Source organism: Lolium perenne, chromosome 3 (assembly GCF_019359855.2).
Source record: "Lolium perenne isolate Kyuss_39 chromosome 3, Kyuss_2.0, whole genome shotgun sequence".
In the NCBI taxonomy this organism is placed as follows: domain Eukaryota; kingdom Viridiplantae; phylum Streptophyta; class Magnoliopsida; order Poales; family Poaceae; genus Lolium; species Lolium perenne.
In genome coordinates, this window is record NC_067246.2 from 174,865,349 (window position 1) to 174,886,387 (window position 21,039).

The 21,039-nt window shown below is 45.1% G+C and overlaps 3 protein-coding genes across 3 annotated transcripts; all 3 read left to right on the plus strand.

The window, feature by feature from the left end:
* The first annotated feature begins 2,535 nt into the window (after positions 1-2,535).
* LOC127342659 (probable glutathione S-transferase GSTU6) lies at positions 2,536-3,577 on the plus strand. Its single transcript, XM_051368648.2, has 2 exons — positions 2,536-2,948; positions 3,041-3,577. Exons 1-2 carry the CDS (start codon positions 2,610-2,612, stop codon positions 3,419-3,421), a joined length of 720 nt encoding a protein of 239 aa, XP_051224608.1. The 5' UTR covers positions 2,536-2,609; the 3' UTR covers positions 3,422-3,577.
* Positions 3,578-3,720: 143 nt separating this feature from the next.
* On the plus strand, positions 3,721-4,639 carry LOC139838514 (probable glutathione S-transferase GSTU6). Its single transcript, XM_071828246.1, has one exon. The coding sequence runs from the start codon at positions 4,056-4,058 to the stop codon at positions 4,407-4,409; it is 354 nt and encodes a 117-aa protein (XP_071684347.1). The 5' UTR covers positions 3,721-4,055; the 3' UTR covers positions 4,410-4,639.
* A 234-nt stretch (positions 4,640-4,873) lies between these two features.
* On the plus strand, positions 4,874-19,440 carry LOC139838038 (uncharacterized). Its single transcript, XM_071827390.1, has 3 exons — positions 4,874-5,020; positions 18,986-19,174; positions 19,261-19,440. The coding sequence occupies exons 1-3, from the start codon at positions 4,874-4,876 to the stop codon at positions 19,438-19,440; spliced, it is 516 nt and encodes a 171-aa protein (XP_071683491.1).
* The last annotated feature ends 1,599 nt before the right edge of the window (positions 19,441-21,039 follow it).

Consider the following 21,039-nt stretch of genomic DNA (forward strand, 5'->3'; position numbering starts at 1 on the left):
CATACTTCTTCTTGAGCTCCTCGGGCAGATCCTCGTACGTGACTGGAGTACCTTCCGCCATCTCAGATGTAGATGGCGATGCAGCTGATGTCGAAGACGGTCCCACCGGGCGTGCCAGAATGTGTTGGCGTCCGAAACCCACCGGCGAGCTACGGCTGGCAACACGAAGAGCCGGGAACAACCTAGGGCTGCGGCTGGCCCTGGTCCCTCCGAGCGACGGCCCGCAAAGCTCCTGGTACGCACGTCCCGATGCTGGTGCAAGGGCGTGCCACCTGATCTATACCTGATCAGGAAGGTGATGGATTTGCTTCGCTTAGTTTCCTGCATGGCATACACGTAAACATTAAATACGAGCCTCGATCGGCTCTCAGGTTTTCCCGTGAATCGGCTCAAGGAGCCGATCCACCCATGACTCGTATGGGGTTTACGATTGCATGGTGGTCCTGCTTGATCAATATATAGCTAAAGCGACCTACGACGATCTAGGGTTTTCACCGCATAATCGGAACATCCTACTCGTGATTGAGCCTGGCGGCCACGCACGATGATAATAAACAAACCCTAGACAAGGCCTAAAAACCAACATGAAGTTGATCTCCGGAACATCTTGTCTAGGGCTAGCAAACTATACCCTACGTGCCACTGGATCCTTCAACCCGTTTGCAAGGCCTGACTATGCAGATATTAAACTAATCCTTGAAGAATCAAGGAGCAATCATAACGGATCGGATCTACTAAACAATGATCAAGCAAGGTGCCGCCCTTACACCTAAGAAAGGTGTAAGGACGGCTAGACGTCTAAGGGTTGCATGGACGGAAGCATGTAGCACGGTAGAACAATGCTAACCCTAACACATCTATGATAACTACGTTGCTCGCCATCAAAAAGGTTTCAGCACGAGCAACGCATGAACAACGAATAAACGTATACTGCCTAGATCGCAAGATGCGATCTAGGCAGCATGATGCTTACCCGGAAGAAACCCTCGAAACAAGGGGTCGGCGATGCGCCAAGATTAGTTTGTGATGAACGTGATTGTTGTCTTTCTCAATAACCCTAGATACATATTTATAGTCCGTGGACTTTCTAACGTGGGAATAATCCCAACCGTGCACGAGCCAAACTCTAACTAACCGACACGTATCCTAATATATTTACAGATACAAAGGCAAACTGCCCAAACTTCGTGTACAAGGCCGGTTCACGTATTTCTTCCATGTATATTCTCCAATCCCAATCTTGATCGCGGCCCACCTCTGACTCGGTCAAATTCTGGTGATAACAGCAGCAGCCTTGGGTTCGACGGTGGAGGTGACCCTCTTCTTCGTCGGAGAGGATTGGCCTGCGGTTGGTGGTGGTGGATCTATTGATCTATCACTGTGTTCCGGCGGCGAGATGGAGGAGCTTGGAAGCTGATGATGGCGTCGCCGGTAGAGGGTTGGAGTGGCCAGCCCAGGGTGGTCGCCGACGTGGGGGTCCAACCTGAATAAAGGCGGCGGTCCTAGGGCCTCTCTTGCATGAAGAGGAGGACCTACCGGAGGCCTGGACTCGTGATCTGGCCGAAGTGTTGAGTTCCGGAAGGCTCCGCTGGCGAATGTAACAGTGCTTTTGCCTGGAGTTTGCTGGATCGGTGGTATTCGGTCGTGCGCACCCATGCTTTTATTCCGACCGATTGGTTCTGGAGGGAGCGGCGTGAAGCTCTTTTTCTGTGTTGACATCAACTGACTATGGATCCATGATGAAAGTCGGAAGAAGAGAATTTCATGAAGGTCGGAGGGGAGGACTAGCTAAGGGAGGTTCAAGTCTCCGCGCTGTTGAGGGACTTGCTTGATGTTCTGGGCTTCACAGCAGCGGTATGAAAGTGGGGGCGACAACACAGGTGAAGTTCAGAGTCCTACCTTTCAGGGTGAAAACCTAAGGTCTGGCCTTAACTGGTTGTGCCTGGCAATGATCTTGTTGAAGGCATTGTTTTGAGAGTGAGAACTATCTTCAGGGTGAAAACCTAAGATCTTTGATCGGGCGACGATGGTGTTAGAGCACTGTTTTCTTCTTGGAGGCATCGTTTTTGGAGAGTCTGTATTTCAGGCGTTGTCTGGCGGTGGATGTATTGCTGTTGTTAGGCCCGAGATACTGTAGCGGGACTTTTGTTTCTTAGTTTTTTTGTTGTTGTGTGCATCTGTAGTGCCATTAGGGTGGTGCGTTGTTGCAGAAGCTGGGTGTAATTAGTATCTTTTGATATTATAATATATTTCCTTTATCGAAAAAGATGTAAAAAGCTTAGTATATTTAGCATTGTATGAAAATGGTAAAATTTTGCTCCAGTTTAAACATGAAATTTCATAACCGGATTCACCTCGTGCCAACCAGATCAAGATAAGGCCGGTCACAGCGTGACCATTCATACCGCTTTCACTTCATCATCTTTAAAGCCGATTTATGTCTGCTGATCTGGCGTGGTCCAAACCAAGGAGGATTTTGTGTGATTCACATAACACCAGCGTTCACATTTGAGTCACAATCATCCTTCTTATATACGGCACCATAGGCAATCAGAGAGCAGGAGAAAAAACTCGTACCCCTTACACAGGGCAAGCAATCGAGAAATCCAATGGCGCCCGGAGCCGGAGGAGGCGACGAGCTGAAACTACTGGGCGCGTGGCCGAGCCCGTTCTTGCACAGGGTGCGCCTCGCGCTGCACCTCAAGGGGATCACAAACTACGAGTATGTGGAGGAGGACCTCACCAACAAGAGCGATCTGCTCCTGGCCTCCAATCCCGTCCACAAGAAGATCCCCGTGCTCCTCCACGGCGGCAGGCCCGTCTGCGAGTCCCTCGTCATTCTGCAGTACCTTGAGGACGCCTTCCCCGGAGCCGGCAACGCCCTCCTCCCCGCCAATCCCTACGACCGCGCCGTCGCCCGCTTCTGGGTCGCTTACGCTGACGACATTGTACGTCTACCCTGTGTTCCGATCAACACTCATAGCCTCTCAGTTTGAGCTAGCTCCATTTTGATTATTTACCCCAGCGTATGTGCGTGCAGTTCTTTGCGGCGTGGATCAAGTCGCTCATGGGGACGACGGAGGATGAGAAGGCGGCGGGGACGACGGGCGCGCTTGCGGCGCTCCAGACGCTGGAGGGCGCGTTCGGGGAGTGCTCCAAGGGGAAGCCTTTCTTCTCCGGCGACGAACCTGGATACATGGACGTGGCGCTCGGGGGTTACCTTGGTTGGATGCGCGCCTACGAGGTGGTGGCCGGCGTGAATCTCCTGGACGCCGGCCGAACACCCCTCCTGGTGGCGTGGGCGGAACGCTTTGCCGGTCTGGACGCTGCCAAGGGGGTCTTCCCGGAGGTCGACCAGATCGTCCAGTTCGCCAAGGCGCTGCAGGCGCGGACTGCGGCCTCTGCTGCTCCGAATAACTGACATGTGATGCAATGGTTGAGGCTAAGCCGGCGCAGTTTCAGTAGTATACTTCGTTGTTGCTGCTGCTCGATCGAAATAAAGATAGGAACCAAATATTCATTTGGAGGGGATACTCTTTAATTAATAGGATTTTAAAAGATTTGTGGAGGATTGAAATCTTATGTTTTTTTCTTTTTTGGAGAAGCCGTTTGATTTCTAGGATCGTATCTCACAAAAATACTTCATAAGAATCTTGTAGTGTTAATTTCATAGGACGAAACATTAAGTTAGGCCTCATAAAAATTTCTTCAACACAATCAAAGAAAATATATATCTCTTTTTAAGTTTTTATAGAACTTAACTAGACATGACATTTTAAGCCTACACGTTTTCTATTCCTAAGTTTTTCCCCTATGAATCAGAGAGCGTAAACATGAAATCTCATAACCAGAGGTCTAGATCAAGATAAGGCCGGTGATAGCCTGGCCATTAATACCCGCTTTTATTTCATCTTTAAAGGCGATCGATATCTGTTGATCTTGGCGTGGTCCAAATCAAGTAACCAACGAGGATTTTCTCTTATATACGGCTCCATCGGCTTTTGTTTTCGAAACATTATACCCCGGTATAAGGCAAGCCTTCGAGAACTAATCCAATGGCGGCCGGAGCCGGAGGTGGCCAAGAGCTGAAGCTGCTAGGCGCGTGGCCAAGCCCGTTTGTGCAAAGGGTGCGCCTCGCGCTGCACCTCAAGGGGATCACCAACTACGAGTATGTGGAGGAGGACCTCAACAACAAGAGCGACCTTCTCCTGGCATCCAACCCCGTGCACAAGAAGATCCCCGTGCTTCTCCATGGCGGCAGGCCCGTCTGCGAGTCCCTCGTCATCCTACAGTACCTCGAGGACGCCTTCCCCAAAGCTGGCAACGCCCTCCTCCCCGCCGATCCCTACGACCGCGTCGTCGCTCGCTTCTGGGTTGCTTACGCCGACGACATTGTACGTCTACTCTGAGCTCCGATCTGCGCATGCATGAACACCCCATAACCTTTTAGTTTTAGCTAGCTAGCTACTCCATTTTGATTATTTACCCCAACATGTGTGTTGCGCAGTGTTGAGTAACATATTGTATAGGTATAGGTCCCCGTGTTTTCTCAGGATTGTACCTGTAATTGTACAGTCCTCATATATATACATGAGCAGCCGGCCCTATTGGTGCTGTGCAATCTCCAATAACCTTTCTACATGGTATCAGAGACCCTTCGGGTCCTGACCTAGCCGCCGCCCTCCTCTCCCCTTGGGGCGCCGCCAGCCACCTCCTCCCAACCCTAGCCGCCGCCCCCTCCTCCCTAGGGCGCCGCCGGCCACCACATCCACCAACCCTAGCCGCCGCCGGCCTCCACCTCCCCCAACCCTAGCCGCCGCCCCTCTCATCTAGGGTGCCACCGGCCCTCACCGCCACCACCACCGCTTCCGCCATGGCCGGTTTCTCCTCCTCCGGCTCCGACCCCTTCAACTCCTCCCGCTCCGATAGCAGCAACCCCTTCGCCGGCCCCTCCGTCGCCGTCATCCGCGACATCCCCAACGCCGAGCGCGTGCCGGTGAAGCTCTCCACCACCGCTGCTGTTGACGCGTAAAGCACACGCCCGTTGGGAACCCCAAGTGGAAGGTGTGATGCGTACAATAGCAAGTTTCCCCCAGTAAGAAACCAAGGTTTATCGAACCAGTAGGAGTCAAGGAGCACGTGAAGGTTGTTGGTGACGGAGTGTAGTGCGGCGCAACACAGGGATTCCGGCGCCAACGTGGAACCTGCACAACACAATCCAAATACTTTGCCCCAACTTAACAGTGAGGTTGTCAATCTCACCGGCTTGCTGTAAACAAAGGATTAAATGTATGGTGTGGAAAATGATGTTTGTATGCGAAGAACAGTAAAGAACAATGTTTGCAGTAGATTGTATTCAGATGTAAAAGAATGGACCGGGGTCCACAGTTCACTAGTGGTATCTCTCCAATAAGAAATAGCATGTTGGGTGAACAAATTACAGTTGGGAAATTGACAAATAAAGAGGGCATAACAATGCACATGCATATCATGATGAGTAGAGTGAGATTTAATTGGGCATTACGACAAAGTACATAGACCGCTATCCAGCATGCATCTATGCCTAAAAAGTCCACCTTCGGGTTAGCATCCACACCCCTTCCAGTATTAAGTTGCAAACAACAGACAATTGCATTAAGTATGGTGCGTAATGTAATCAACACAAATATCCTTAGACAAAGCATTGATGTTTTATCCCTAGTGGCAACAGCACATCCACAAGCTTAGAACTTTTTGTCACTGTCCCAGATTTAATGGAGGCATGAACCCACTATCGAGCATAAATACTCCCTCTTGGAGTTACAAATATCAACTTGGCCAGAGCCTTTACTAGGAACGGAGAGCATGCAAGATCATAAACAACACATATATGATAGATTGATAATCAACTTGACATAGTATTCCATATTCATCGGATCCCAACAAACACAACATGTAGCATTACAAATAGATGATCTTGATCATGATAGGCAGCTCACAAGATCTAACATGATAGCACAATGAGGAGAAGACAACAATCTAGCTACTTCTATGGACCCATAGTCCAGGGGTGAACTACTCACACATCAATCCGGAGGCGATCATGGTGATGAAGAGTCCTCCGGGAGATGATTCCCCTCTCCGGCAGGGTGCCGGAGGCGATCTCCTGAATCCCCCGAGATGGGACTGGCGGCGGCGTCTCTGGAAGGTTTTCCGTATCGTGGCTCTCGGTAAAAGGGTTTTCGCGACGAAGGCTATAAGAAGGCGGAAGGGCAGGGTTGGAGGCGGCACAGGGGCCTCACACCATAGGCCGGCGCGGGCCCCATGCTGGCCGCGCCGCCCTATGGGTACGGGCCCTCATGACCCCACTTCGTATCCCCTTCGGTCTTCTGGAAGCTCCGTGGAAAAATAAGACTCTGGGCGTTGATTTCGTCCAATTCCGAGAATATTTCCTTTGTACGATTTCTGAAACCAAAAACAGCAGAAAACATCAACTTGCTCTTCGGCATCTCGTCAATAGGTTAGTGCCGGAAAATGCATAATAATGACATAAAGTGTGTATAAAACATGTGAGTATCATCATAAAAGTAGCATGGAACATAAGAAATTATAGATACGTTTGAGACGTATCAAGCATCCCCAAGCTTAGTTCCTACTCGCCCTCGAGTAGGTAAACGATAACAACGATAATTTCTGAAGTGACATGCTATCATAATCTTGATCAATACTATTGTAAAGCATATGAGATGAATGAAGTGATTTAAAGCAATGGTAAAGATAATGACTAAACAACTGAATCATATAGCAAAGACTTTTCATGAATAGTACTTTCAAGACAAGCATCAATAAGACTTGCATAGGAGTTAACTCATAAAGCAATAGATTCTTAGTAGAAAGTTTTGAAGCAACACAAAGGAAGATATAAGTTTCAACGGTTGCTTTCAAATTTAACATGTATATATCATGGATAATTGTCAACACAAAGTAATATGATGAATGCAAATAAGCAAATATGTAGGAATCAATGCACACAGTTGACATAAGTGTTTGCTTCTAAGACAGAAAGAAGTTGGTAAACTGAATCAACATAAAGTAGAAGAAATGCCCTTCGCAGAGGGAAGCATGGATTGCTATATTTGTGCTAGAGCTTTTATTTTGAAAACATAGAAAAAAATTTGTCAACGGTAGTAATAATTCATATGTGTTATGCATAAGATATCCTATAAGTTGCAAGCCTCATGCATAGTATACCAATAGTGCCCGCACCTTGTCCTAATTAGCTTGGATTTACATGGATTATCATTGCATAGCATATGTTTTAACCAAGTGTCACAAAGGGGTACCTCTATGCCGCCTGTACAAAGGTCTAAGGAGAAAGTTCGCATTGGATTTCTCGCTTTTGATTATTCTCAACTTAGACATCCATACCGGGACAACATAGAAAACATATAATGGACTCCTCTTTAATGCATAAGCATTCAGCAACAGATAATATTCTCATAAGAGATTGAGGATTGTTGTCCAAACTAAAACTTCCACCATGGATCATGGCTTAAGTTAGCGGCCCAATGTTCTTCTCTAACAATATGCATACTCAAACCATTTGATCATGATAAATCACCCTTACTTCAGACAAGACGAACATGCATAGCAACTCACATGATATTCAACAAAGGTGAAATAGTTGATGGCGTCCCCAGGAACATGGTTATCGGTCAACAAGCAACTTATAAGAAATAAGATACATAAGCGACATATTCTTTACCACAATAGTTTTTAAGCTATTTTTCCCATAAGCTATATATTGCAAAGACAAAGAATGGAATTTTAAAGGTAGCACTCAAGCGATTTACTTTGGAATGGCAGAGAAATACCATGTAGTAGGTAGTTATGGTGGACACAAATGGCATAGTTTTTGGCTCAAGGATTTTCGATGCACGAGAAGTAATCCCTCTCAATACAAGGCTTAGGCTAGCAAGGTTGTTTGAAGCAAACACAAGTATGAACCGGTACAGTAAAACTTACATAGGAACATATTGCAAGCATTATAAGACTCTACACTGTCTTCCTTGTTGTTCAAACCCTCACCAGAAAATATCTAGACTTTAGAGAGACCAATCATGCAAACCAAATTTCAACAAGCTCTATGGTAGTTCTTCATTAATAGGTGCAAAGTACATGATGCAAGAGCTTAAACATGATCTATTTGAGCACAACAATTACCAAGTATCAAATTATTCAAGACATTATATCAATTACCACATGAAGCATTTTCTGTTTCCAACCATATAACAATGAACGAAGCAGTTTCAACCTTCGCCATGAACATTAAGAGTAAAGCTAAGAACACATGTGTTCATATGCAACAGCGGAGCGTGTCTCTCTCCCACACAAAGAATGCTAGGATCCGATTTTATTCAAACAAAAACAAAAATAAAAACATAAAGACGCTCCAAGTAAAGCACATAAGATGTGACAGAATAAAAATATAGTTTCACTAGAGGTGACCTGATAAGTTGTCGATGAAGAAGGGGATGCCTTGGGCATCCCCAAGCTTAGATGATTGAGTCTTCTTAAAATATGCAGGGATGAACCACGGGGGCATCTCCAAGATTAGATTTTTCACTCTCCTTGATCATATTGTATCATCCTCCTCTCTTGATCCTTGAAAACTTCCTCCACACCAAACTCAAAACAAACTCATTAGAGGGTTAGTGCATAATCAAAAATTCACATGTTCAGAGGTGACATAATCATTCTTAACACTTCTGGACATTACACAAAGCTACTGAAAGTTAATGGAACAAAGAAATCCATCAAACATAGCAAAACAGGCAATGCGAAATAAAAGGCAGAATCTGTCAAAACAGAACAGTCCGTAAAGACGAATTTTTCTGGGGCACTTAACTTGCTCAGATGAAAATGCTCAAATTGAATGAAAGTTGCGTACATATCTGAGGATCACGCACGTAAATTGGCAGATTTTTATGAGTTACCTACAGAGGGTGTGGTAACCCACAAGTATAGGGGATCGCGGCAGTCTTCGAGGGAAGTAAAACCCAAAATTATTGATTCGACACAAGGGGAGGTAAAGAATACTTATAAGCCTTAACAACTGAGTTGTCAATTCAGCTGCACCTGGAAAAGCACTAGTAACAGGGGTGATGTGAAAGTAGCAGTAATATGAGAGCAATAGTAATAGTAACACAACAGTAGTAGCAATAACACAGAGGCAATGGCACCAGAAAATAGTTGATACTACTTCCAATGACATATAGAACGAGTATATAATGATGAGAGATGGACCGGGGTTCCCAGCGATCTACACTAGTGGTAACTCTCCAATAAGTGACAAGTGTTGGGTGAACAAATTACAGTTGGGCAATTGATAGGAATCAAAGCATTAAGCTAGAACATCAAGATTATTAATTATGTAGGCATGTTTTCCAATTATAGTCGTACGTGCTCGCAATGAGAAACTTGCACAACATCTTTTGTCCTACCAGCCGGTGGCAGCCGGGCCTCAAGGGAATCTACTGGATATTAAGGTACTCCTTTTAATAGAGTACCGGAGCAAAGCATTAACACTCCGTGAAAACATGCGTCCCTCACATCACCGCCATCCCCTCCGGTTGTCCCGATTTCTGTCACTTCGGGGCCTTTGGTTCCGGACAGTGACATGTGCATACAACTTGTAGATACAATCTAAGCAATAAGTATAGAGCTCAAATCTAAGATCATGCCACTCGGGCCCTAGTGACAAGCATTAAGAATAACAAGATTGCAGCAACAATAACTTCACAAACTTTATAGATAGACTAATCATAATGTATCATCCATCGGATCCCAACAAACACAACACCGATTACATCAGATGGATCTCAATCATGTAAGGCAGCTCATGAGATCATTGTATTGAAGTACATGGAGGAGAGTATACCAACTAGCTACTGCTAGAACCCGTAGTCCATGGGGGAACTACTCACGGAGCATGATGGAGGCGGTGGCGTTGATGGAGATGGCTTCCGGGGGCACTTCCCCGTCCCGGCAGGGTGCCGGAACAGAGAGTTCTGTCCCCCGAATTGGAGTTTCGCGATGGCGGCGGCGCCCCTGGAGTCTTTCTGGAGTTTCGTCAATTGGTACTGCGTTTTTAGGTCGAAAGGGGTTTTATAGGCGAAGAGGCGGCGCAGGAGGGTGCCTGGGGGCTCCTCACCATAGGCTGGCGCGGGCCCAGGCCAGGCCGCGCCGCCTTATGGTTTGGTGGCCCTCTGGCCCCTCTCCGACTCTTCTTCGGTGTTCTGGAGCCTCCCGGGAAAATAGGGTGTTTGGCGTTGATTTCGTCCAATTCCGAGAATATTGCCCGAACAGCCTTTCTGGAACCAAAAACAGCAGAAAACAGGAACTGGCACTGTGGCATCTTGTTAATAGGTTAGTTCCGGAAAACGCATAAAAACATTATAAAGTGCAAGCAAAACATGTAAGTATCGTCATAAAACAAGCATGGAACGACATAAATTATGGATACGTCGGGGACGTATCAGCATCCCCAAGCTTAGTTCCTGCTCGTCCCGAGCAGGTAAACGATAAAAAGAATAATTTCTGTAGTGACATGCTACTTACATAACCTTGATCATACTATTACAAAGCATATGAAATGAATGAAGTGACTCAAGGCAATGATCTATAGTTGCTAACAAATAGATAACATATAGCAAAACTTTTCATGAATAATACTTTCAAGACAAGCATCAAAAGTTTTGCACAAGAGTTAACTCATAAAGCAATAAATTCAAAGTAAAGGCATCGAAGCAACACAAAGGAAGATTTAAGTTTCAGCGGTTGCTTTCAACTTTCAACATGTATATCTCATGGATATTGTCAACATAGAGTAATATGATGAATACAAATATGCAAGTATGTAAGAATCAATGCACAGTTGACACAAGTGTTTGCTTCTAAGGTGGGAGGAATTAGGTAACTGACTCAACATAAAAGTAAAAGAATGGCCCTTCTACGAGGGAAGCATCGATTGCTATATTTGTGCTAGAGCTTTTATTTTGAAAACATAGAGAGAGCATAAAAGTAAAGTTTTGAGAGGTGTTTGTTGTTGTCAACGAATGGTAGTGGGCACTCTATTCCCCTCGCCAGACAAACCTTCAAAGAGCGGCTCCCATGAATTATTTTTATTTTTGGGTGGCACTCCTTCCAACCTTTCTTTCACAAACCATGGCTAACCGAATCCTCGGGTGCCTGCCAACAATCTCATACCATGATGGAGTGCCTTTTTATTTTAGTTTTATTATGATGACACTCCTCCCCACCTTTGCTTTCTCAAGCCATGGCTAACCGAATCCTTCGGGTGCCGTCCAACAATCACATACCATGGAGGAGTGTCTATTTAGTTTGATTAATTTGGGACTGGGAATCCCATTGCCAGCTCTTTTTGCAAAATTATTGGATAAGCGGATGAAGCCACTAGTCCATTGGTGAAAGTTGCCCAACAAGATTGAAAGGTAAACACCACATACTTCCTCATGAGCTATAAAACATTGACACAAATTGAGAAGCATTTTGAATTGTTTAAAGGTAGCACTCAAGCAATTTACTTTGGAATGGCAGGAAATACCACATAGTAGGTAGGTATGGTGGACACAAATGGCATAGTGGTTGGCTCAAGGATTTTGGATGCATGAGAAGTATTCCCTCTCGATACAAGGCTTAGGCTAGCAAGGTTGTTTGAAGCAAACACAAGTATGAACTGGTACAGCAAAACTTACATACGAACATATTGCAAGCATTATAATACTCTACACTGTCTTCCTTGTTGCTCAGACACTTTTACTAGAAAATATCTAAACCTTAAGAGAGATCAATTATGCAAACCAATTTCAACAAGCTTTTTAGTAGTTCTCCACTAATAGGTTTAAACTACATGAAAAAACTTAATCATGATCTACTTGAGAGCTCAAAACAATTGCCAAGTATCAAATTATCCAAGACATATGAGGCATTTTCTGTTTCCAACCAAATAACCATAAGTGTTGTAGCTTCCAACTTTTATCATTGAACATTAAAAGTAAAACGAAGAACAAGTGTTCATATGAAAAAGCGGAGCGTGTCTCTCTCCCAATCAAGGATTGCTAGGATCCTATCTTATTCAAACAAAAACAAAAATAAAAGCACACAGACGCTCCAAGTAAAACACATATGATGTGACCGAATAAAAATATAGTTTCAATAGAAGAAACCTGATAAGTTGATGAAGAAGGGGATGCCTTGGGCATCCCCAAGCTTAGACGCTTGAGTCCTCTTGAAATATGCAGGGATGAACCACGGGGGCATCCCCAAGCTTAGACTTTTCACTCTTCTTGATTATATATCATCCTCCTCTCTTGACCCTTGAAAACTTCCTTCACACCAAACTTCTCATAAACTTCATTAGAGGGGTTAGTACTCAAAAAATTTGAATCCACCTTGGTCCTGTAGTGACACATTGCAAGAACTCAATAAAACATTAGCTACAGCTCTCCACGTCTAGAAAGCCTCGCTTAAACTCCACAAGAGACAATGCAAAAAACAGAGACAGAATCTGCCAAAACAGAACAGCCAGTAAAGACAAATTTTAAATAAATACTTCCGTTGCTCAAATCAGAAAACTCAAAACTAATGAAAGTTGCGTACATATCTGAGGAACACGCACGTAAATTGGCATATTTTTCTGAGTTACCTACAGAGAAAACAGCCCAGATTCGTGACAGATAGAAATCTGTTTCTGCGCAGAAATCCAAATCTAGTATCAACCTTCGATTAGAGGCTTCACTTGGCACAACAAAACACAAAACTAAGATAAGGAGAGGTTGCTACAGTAGTAAACAACTTCCAAGACACAAATATAAAACAAAGTACTGTAGCAAAATAACACATGGGTTATCTCCCAAGAAGTTCTTTCTTTACAGCCATTAAGATGGGCTCAGCAGTTTTAATGATGCACTCGCAAGAAATAGTATTTGAAGCAAAAGAGGGCATCAAAAGGCAAATCCAAAACACATTTAAGCCTAACATGCTTCCTATGCAAAGGAATCTTGTAAATAAACAAGTTCATGAAAAGCAAAGTAACAAGCATAGGAAGATAGAACAAGAGTAACTTCAAAATTTTAAGCATATAGAGAGGTGTATTAGTACCATGCAAATTTCTACAACCATATTTTCCTCTCTCATAATAATTTTCAGTAGCTTCATGAACAAACTCAACAATATAACTATCACATGCAGCATACTTTTCATGATCCACAAACTCATAATTTTTATCAATCTCAAGAATAGTGGAATTAAAACTTTCAAGCTTACTTTTATTAATAATATAACAAGGTAGTTGATCAATCTCAAAAGATATGGGACACATAGATAAAGTCAAGAACTCTCCAATCCCATTTTCATTAGTAGTACAATTAATATTATCAAGTAACATAGGACCATCATCTAGATATTTATCATAAACATTTGCTAAGCAAAATTCTTTAGTACCATGCATTTCGACATCAGGCACAAACAAAGCATTATCATAAGATTTATCAAAATAGCATGGATTATCATAAATAACAGTAGCATAATTATTCTCACAAGTATTACTCATAGGTACTATTTCAAGAGAATCCACAGGAACATAACATTCAACCTCTTTCGGTAAGCATGGAGGACAATCAAATAGTGTAAGAGATAAAGAGTTACTCTCATTAGAAGGTTGGCATGGGTAGCTAATCCATTCTTCCTCCTTTTGTTCGTCACTCTCCTCTTCTTTTTCATCCAATGAGCTTTCAAGTTCATCAATTTCCTCCTCTTTTTCATCCAATGCGCTTTCAGGTTCATCAATTTCTTCTTCCACCGGTTCCTGCAAATTGTGAGTGCATTCTTGTGCATTAATGAGTCTCTCTTTATAATCAATGATATAAGGATTACCACTGTAGCATTCTATGCAAGAATTAAGGATAGTAGAGACATAATCTTTAAGGTCCTTACAAATAGCACAAGTTTCATAATTCTCAACCATGAAGGATTCTATCTCGGAGGCTCCCATAAATAAGACAAATTGTTCTACCTCTTCGAACCCATAATGAATATAGCAATTCCGATTATAGTTCTTAATTAAAAATTCCTCACTAAAGCCACATTGAAATTTAAGATGTTTAGTATCCTGTTGAGAGCAATAGTTTATATCATGGCGTCTAAGCAAGATTCTAGCCATTGTATTCAATTTTTCTATCATAGCACTCATTATTTTACCAGTTCTTGATTCTCTATAATTATTATAACATTCTATAAGCTCCAAGTAGGTTGTTGGTTCTCCCATAACAGCAGATTTTAATTTTTCGAATTTTCAAATTTTTATGGATTTTTGGGTATATGAGAAAAATAAAACAAGACAAAAAGAAACTAGACAAAAGTAAACTAAGCAAAATAATACTAGACAGAAATAAACTAAGCACAAATAAACTAGACAAAAGTAAACTAAACCAAACAAAATAAAACAAAATAAAACAGAGAGATAGGTAGAGTGTACTCCCCAGGTGAACTTATGAGTAGAGCTATGCCTCCCCGGCAACGGCGCCAGAAAACAGTCTTGATAACCCACAAGTATAGGGGATCGCGGCAGTCTTCGAGGGAAGTAAAACCCAAATTTATTGATTCAACACAAGGGGAGGTAAAGAATACTTATAAGCCTTAACAACTGAGTTGTCAATTCAGCTGCACCTGGAAAAGCACTAGTAACAGGGGTGATGTGAAAGTAGCAGTAATATGAGAGCAATAGTAATAGTAACACAACAGTAGTAGCAATAACACAGAGGCAATGGCACCAGAAAATAGTTGATACTACTTCCAATGACATATAGAACGAGTATATAATGATGAGAGATGGACCAGGGTTCCCAGCGATCTACACTAGTGGTAACTCTCCAGTAAGTGACAAGTGTTGGGTGAACAAATTACAGTTGGGCAATTGATAGGAATCAAAGCATTAAGCTAGAACATCAAGATTATTAATTATGTAGGCATGTTTTCCAATTATAGTCGTACGTGCTCGCAATGAGAAACTTGCACAACATCTTTTGTCCTACCAGCCGGTGGCCGGCCTCAAGGGAATCTACTGGATATTAAGGTACTCCTTTTAATAGAGTACCGGAGCAAAGCATTAACACTCCGTGAAAACATGCGTCCCTCACATCACCGCCATCCCCTCCGGTTGTCCCGATTTCTGTCACTTCGGGGCCTTTGGTTCCGGACAGTGACATGTGCATACAACTTGTAGATACAATCTAAGCAATAAGTATAGAGCTCAAATCTAAGATCATGCCACTCGGGCCCTAGTGACAAGCATTAAGAATAACAAGATTGCAGCAACAATAACTTCACAAACTTTATAGATAGACTAATCATAATGTATCATCCATCGGATCCCAACAAACACAACACCGATTACATCAGATGGATCTCAATCATGTAAGGCAGCTCATGAGATCATTGTATTGAAGTACATGGAGGAGAGTATACCAACTAGCTACTGCTAGAACCCGTAGTCCATGGGGGAACTACTCACGGAGCATGATGGAGGCGGTGGCGTTGATGGAGATGGCTTCCGGGGGCACTTCCCCGTCCCAGCAGGGTGCCGGAACAGAGAGTTCTGTCCCCCGAATTGGAGTTTCGCGATGGCGGCGGCGCCCCTGTAGTCTTTCTGGAGTTTCGTCAATTGGTACTGCGTTTTTAGGTCGAAAGGGGTTTTATAGGCGAAGAGGCGGCGCAGGAGGGTGCCTAGGGGCTCCTCACCATAGGCTGGCGCGGGCCCAGGCCAGGCCGCGCCGCCTTATGGTTTGGTGGCCCTCTGGCCCCTCTCCGACTCTTCTTCGGTGTTCTGGAGCCTCCCGGGAAAAATAGGGTGTTTGGCGTTGATTTCGTCCAATTCCGAGAATATTGCCCGAACAACCTTTCTGGAACCAAAAACAGCAGAAAACAGGAACTGGCACTGTGGCATCTTGTTAATAGGTTAGTTCCGGAAAACGCATAAAAACATTATAAAGTGCAAGCAAAACATGTAAGTATCGTCATAAAACAAGCATGGAACGACAGAAATTATGGATACGTCGGGGACGTATCAGGGTGCGGCTCAATTTCGTGACAGTAAGAAATCTGTTTCTGCGCAGTAATCCAAATCTAGTATCATCTTTACTATCAAAGACTTTACTTGGCACAACAATGCAATAAAATAAAGATAATGAGAGGTTGCTACAGTAGTAACAACTTCCAACACTCAAATATAAAACAAAAGTGCAGAAGTAAAACAATGGGTTGTCTCCCATCAGCGCTTTTCTTTAACGCCTTTTAGCTAGGCGCAGAAAATGTGAATCAAGTATTATCAAGAGATGAAGCATCAACATCATTACTAGTGGAGTTGGGAGTTTTCTCAACAATGCATTGTATCTTGTATATTTAAGTAGATCCTCTTTCGTTGCTCTTAGGCTTACTATCCTCATCAAACAAATTTTCAGGAACGAGTCAAGCATAGTTATTTTCTAGAGCTTCATGCATTCCTAGGAGCTTACTAGGCATCGGTACTTTAATCTCCCCCCATCATTGACGTTATTAGTGTACTTTATTCTATCCATGTCCATCTTTTCAAGTGTTTTTGCAAAATTGGTGAAAAGACCAAGCCTCTTATGCTTAATAAAAACTTTTCTAGCTTCTTTAGCTATATCACCAAATTCTCTAAGAAGGATATCTAAAACAAAATCTCTCTTTTCTCCCATTTCCATATCAGAGAGTGTAAGAAACATATGTTGCATTATAGGATTGAGATTAATAAATCTAGTTTCCAACATGTGTACTAAACAGGCAGTAGCACTTTCATAAGTAGGAACAACTTTTACCAAGTGTCTATCTTCAAAATCTTCAACCATACTAACATGAGTGAAAAATGGTTCTATATTATCTCTCCCAATGATAGACCCTTGTCCTAGCGGTATGTCTTTCAGAGTAAACTTAGGAGGAAACATGATGAAATAAGTAAAGTAAATGCAAGTAACTAATTTTTTGTGTTTTTAATATAGAGAACGCAAACAAGACAGTAATAAAGTAAATGCAAGTAACTAATTGTTTTTGTATTTTGATATAAGAAAGCAAACAAAGCAGTAAATAAAATAAAGTAAAGCAAGACAAAAACAAAGTAAAGAGATTGGATGTGGGAGACTCCCCTTGCAGCGTGTCTTGATCTCCCCGGCAACGGCGCCAGAAATTTAGCTTGTTGACGCGTAAAGCACACGCCCGTTGGGAACCCCAAGTGGAAGGTGAGATGCGTACAGCAGCAAGTTTTCCTCAGTAAGAAACCAAGGTTTATCGAACCAGTAGGAGTCAAGGAGCACATGAAGGTTGTTGGTGACGGAGTGTAGTGCGGCGCAACACCAGGGATTCCGGCGCCAACGTGGAACCTGCACAACACAATCCAAATACTTTGCCCCAACTTAACAGTGAGGTTGTCAATCTCACCGGCTTGCTGTAAACAAAGGATTAAATGTATGGTGTGGAAAATGATGTTTGTATGCGAAGAACAGTAAAAAACAATGTTTGCAGTAGATTGTATTCAGATGTAAAAGAATGGACCGGGGTCCACAGTTCACTAGTGGTGTCTCTCCAATAAGAAATAGCATGTTGGGTGAACAAATTACAGTTGGGCAATTGACAAATAAAGAGGGCATAACAATGCACATACATATCATGATGAGTAGAGTGAGATTTAATTGGGCATTATGACAAAGTACATAGACCGCTATCCAGCATGCATCTATGCCTAAAAAGTCCACCTTCGGGTTAGCATCCGCACCCCTTCCAGTATTAAGTTGCAAACAACAGACAATTGCATTAAGTATGGTGTGTAATGTAATCAACACAAATATCCTTAGACAAAGCATTGATGTTTTATCCCTAGTGGCAATAGCACATCCACAACCTTAGAACTTATGTCACTGTCCCAAATTTAATGGAGGCATGAACCCACTATCGAGCATAAATACTCCCTCTTGGAGTCACAAGTATCAACTTGGCCAGAGCCTCTACTAGCAACGGAGAGCATGGAAGATCATAAACAACACATATATGATAGATTGATAATCAACTTGACATAGTATTCCATATTCATCGGATCCCAACAAACACAACATGTAGCATTACAAATAGATGATCTTGATCATGATAGGTAGCTCACAAGATCTAACATGATAGCACAATGAGGAGAAGACAACCATCTAGCTACTGCTATGGACCCATAGTCCAGGGGTGAACTACTCACACATCAATCCGAAGGCGATCATGGTGATGAAGAGTCCTCCGGGAGATGATTCCCCTCTCCGGCAGGGTGCCGGAGGCGATCTCCTGAATCCCCCAAGATGGGACTGGCGGCAGCGTCTCTGGAAGGTTTTCCGTATCGTGGCTCTCGGTAAAAGGGTTTTCGCGACGAAGGCTATAAGTAGGCGGAAGGGCAGGGTTGGAGGCGGCGCAGGGGCCCCACACCATAGGCCGGCGCGGGCCCCATGCTGGCCGCGCCGCCCTATGGGTACGGGCCCTCGCGGCCCCACTTCGTATCCCCTTCGGTCTTCTGGAAGCTCCGTGAAAAAATAAGACCCTGGGCGTTGATTTCGTGCAATTCCGAGAATATTTCCTTTGTAGGATTTCTGAAACCAAAAACAGCAGAAAACAGCAACTGGCTCTTCGGCATCTCGTCAATAGGTTAGTGGCGGAAAATGCATAATAATGACATAAAGTGTGTATAAAACATGTGAGTATCATCGTAAAAGTAGCATGGAACATAAGAAATTATAGATACGTTTGAGACGTATCAAGCATCCCCAAGCTTAGTTCCTACTCGCCCTCGAGTAGGTAAACGATAACAAGGATAATTTCTGAAGTGACATGCTATCATAATCTTGATCAATACTATTCAGCTGCCAACTTCTTCCCGTGGAAGACGTACTTCGCGCTACTCTTCCGCGAGTATGATCTCCTCGATCACGTCGACGGCACCATCGACCTCCTCGCCATGCCGCACGACCCCGAGTGGCTCGCCATCGATGCCACCATCATCCGCTGGTTCTACCAGACCGTCTCCAACGACATCTTCCGCACCGTCGTCCGCGACGGCGACTCCGCCCACACGGTCTAGGCCAAGATCATCGGCCTCTTCACCGACAACAAAATCCAGCGGGTCACCTTCCTCCAGCAGGAGTTTTTGGCACCCACCAGAATGACCTGTCTCTCGACGACTACGCCCTCAAGCTGAAGAGCCTCTCCGACGAGCTCCGTGACTTGGAGTTCCCGATCGATGACAAGATCATGCTCTCCACCCTGTCGGCGGGTCTCGGCGAGGATCTCAGCAACGCCGCTTCCAACCTCACGCTCCTCACCACGCCCACCTTCGAGTAGGCCGTGGCCTACCTACGCCTCGAGGAGCGCCGCCTCAAGCACCTTCGGGCTCGGGCGGCCCACACAGCCTTCATCGCCGGCTTCTCCCGCGGTGCCCAGGCCCCCGCGCCCATGCACCTCATCCCACGGGACCGCCGCCGGGCTTCCCCGCCACCGGCCAGCCGCCCGGTCCGACCGGGCCATGGACCGGCCAGCCCGGTCACCAGGCTGGTCCGACCGGACCATGGACCGGCCACGCCGGCGCCTAGGCCGGCCAGACCGGGCCCTGGACCGGCCAGACGGCGCCTTCTAGCGGTGGTCGCCGCCGTCGTCGCCATTGGGGTGGTGGAAACGGCGGTGGCAATGCTGGTGCCAATGCCTCTGCGCCTCGTCCACCTCAGCACACCGCCCCTCCGCCATGGACTGCCGGTCACAATCCGTGGACCGGGGTCGTTCACGCCTACTCCATGCCCGTGCCGCGCGGCCCCTACCCGGGCATCAAGGGGCCGCGCCCAGCCACTCACCAGGTGTTCTACGTGGCGCCCCAGCCCGCCCCGGCCTACGCCGCCCCACCGGGCGCGACCCCGTGGGATCCCGCGCTCTTGACCGCCCTCCAGAGCGCCCCCTCCGCCGGGACGTATGGTGGCGGTGGCGATTAGTTCATGGACACCGGTGCTTCTGCCCATATGGCTGCACACCCTGGTAACCTCTCATTTTCTACACCCGCTTCCACTTCCTCTCGCATCATCGTTGGCAACGGTCATGCTCTTCCCATTACTCACACTGGTTCTGTCTCTTTTCCTTCCACCTCCACTCCTCTCTCTCTCGATCTCCATAATGTTCTTGTTTCTCCTGACTTGATTAAAAATCTTGTTTCCGTTAAGTCTTTCTGTCGTGAAAACCCTGTGACTGTGGAATTTGACGCTTTTGGTTTCTCTGTCAAGGATGGTCATACCCGGATGCTCCTCCACCGATGTGATAGCCCCGACGATCTCTACCCGATTGGCGCGGCCTCCACCACCACCGGCCGTCCACTCGCCCTCTCCGCCGGTGTCGGCCTTTGGCACGCCCGTCTTGGCCATCCTAGCTCCGCCACTCTGCATCAAATAATGCAAGGCTTCTCCTTTACTTGTAATAAAACGGATGCCCACTCTTGTGAAGCATGTCCTCTAGGAAAACATGTTCGCCTTCCTTTTAGTTCCTCCTCCACAGTCGCGTCTTTTCCTTTTCAACTTATTCATAGTGATGTTTGGACCTCGCCGGTTCCAAGTAATTCTGGTTATAACTATTATCTTGTGATTCTTGATGATTACTCGTATTTTGTATGGACTTTTCCACTTCGCCGTAAATCAGATGTTGCCACCACCCTCATCGCCTTCTTCGCCTTTGTCTCCACTCAGTTCGGTCGCCCCATCCACGCCTTACAAACTGACAACGGCAAGGAGTTCGACAACATCCACTACAAGAAAAGTTGCCATGGCCGACGAAGTTGAAGTCGCGCCGTGGTTGCTGGTGTACCATGGCCGACGATTTTGGGTCTGTCCGTTGTGCATGTCAAAACGTTTTTTTCTCGTTTTTGAGGCCACCTAGCCCGACGAAACCGGCCAAAACGTTGCGTAT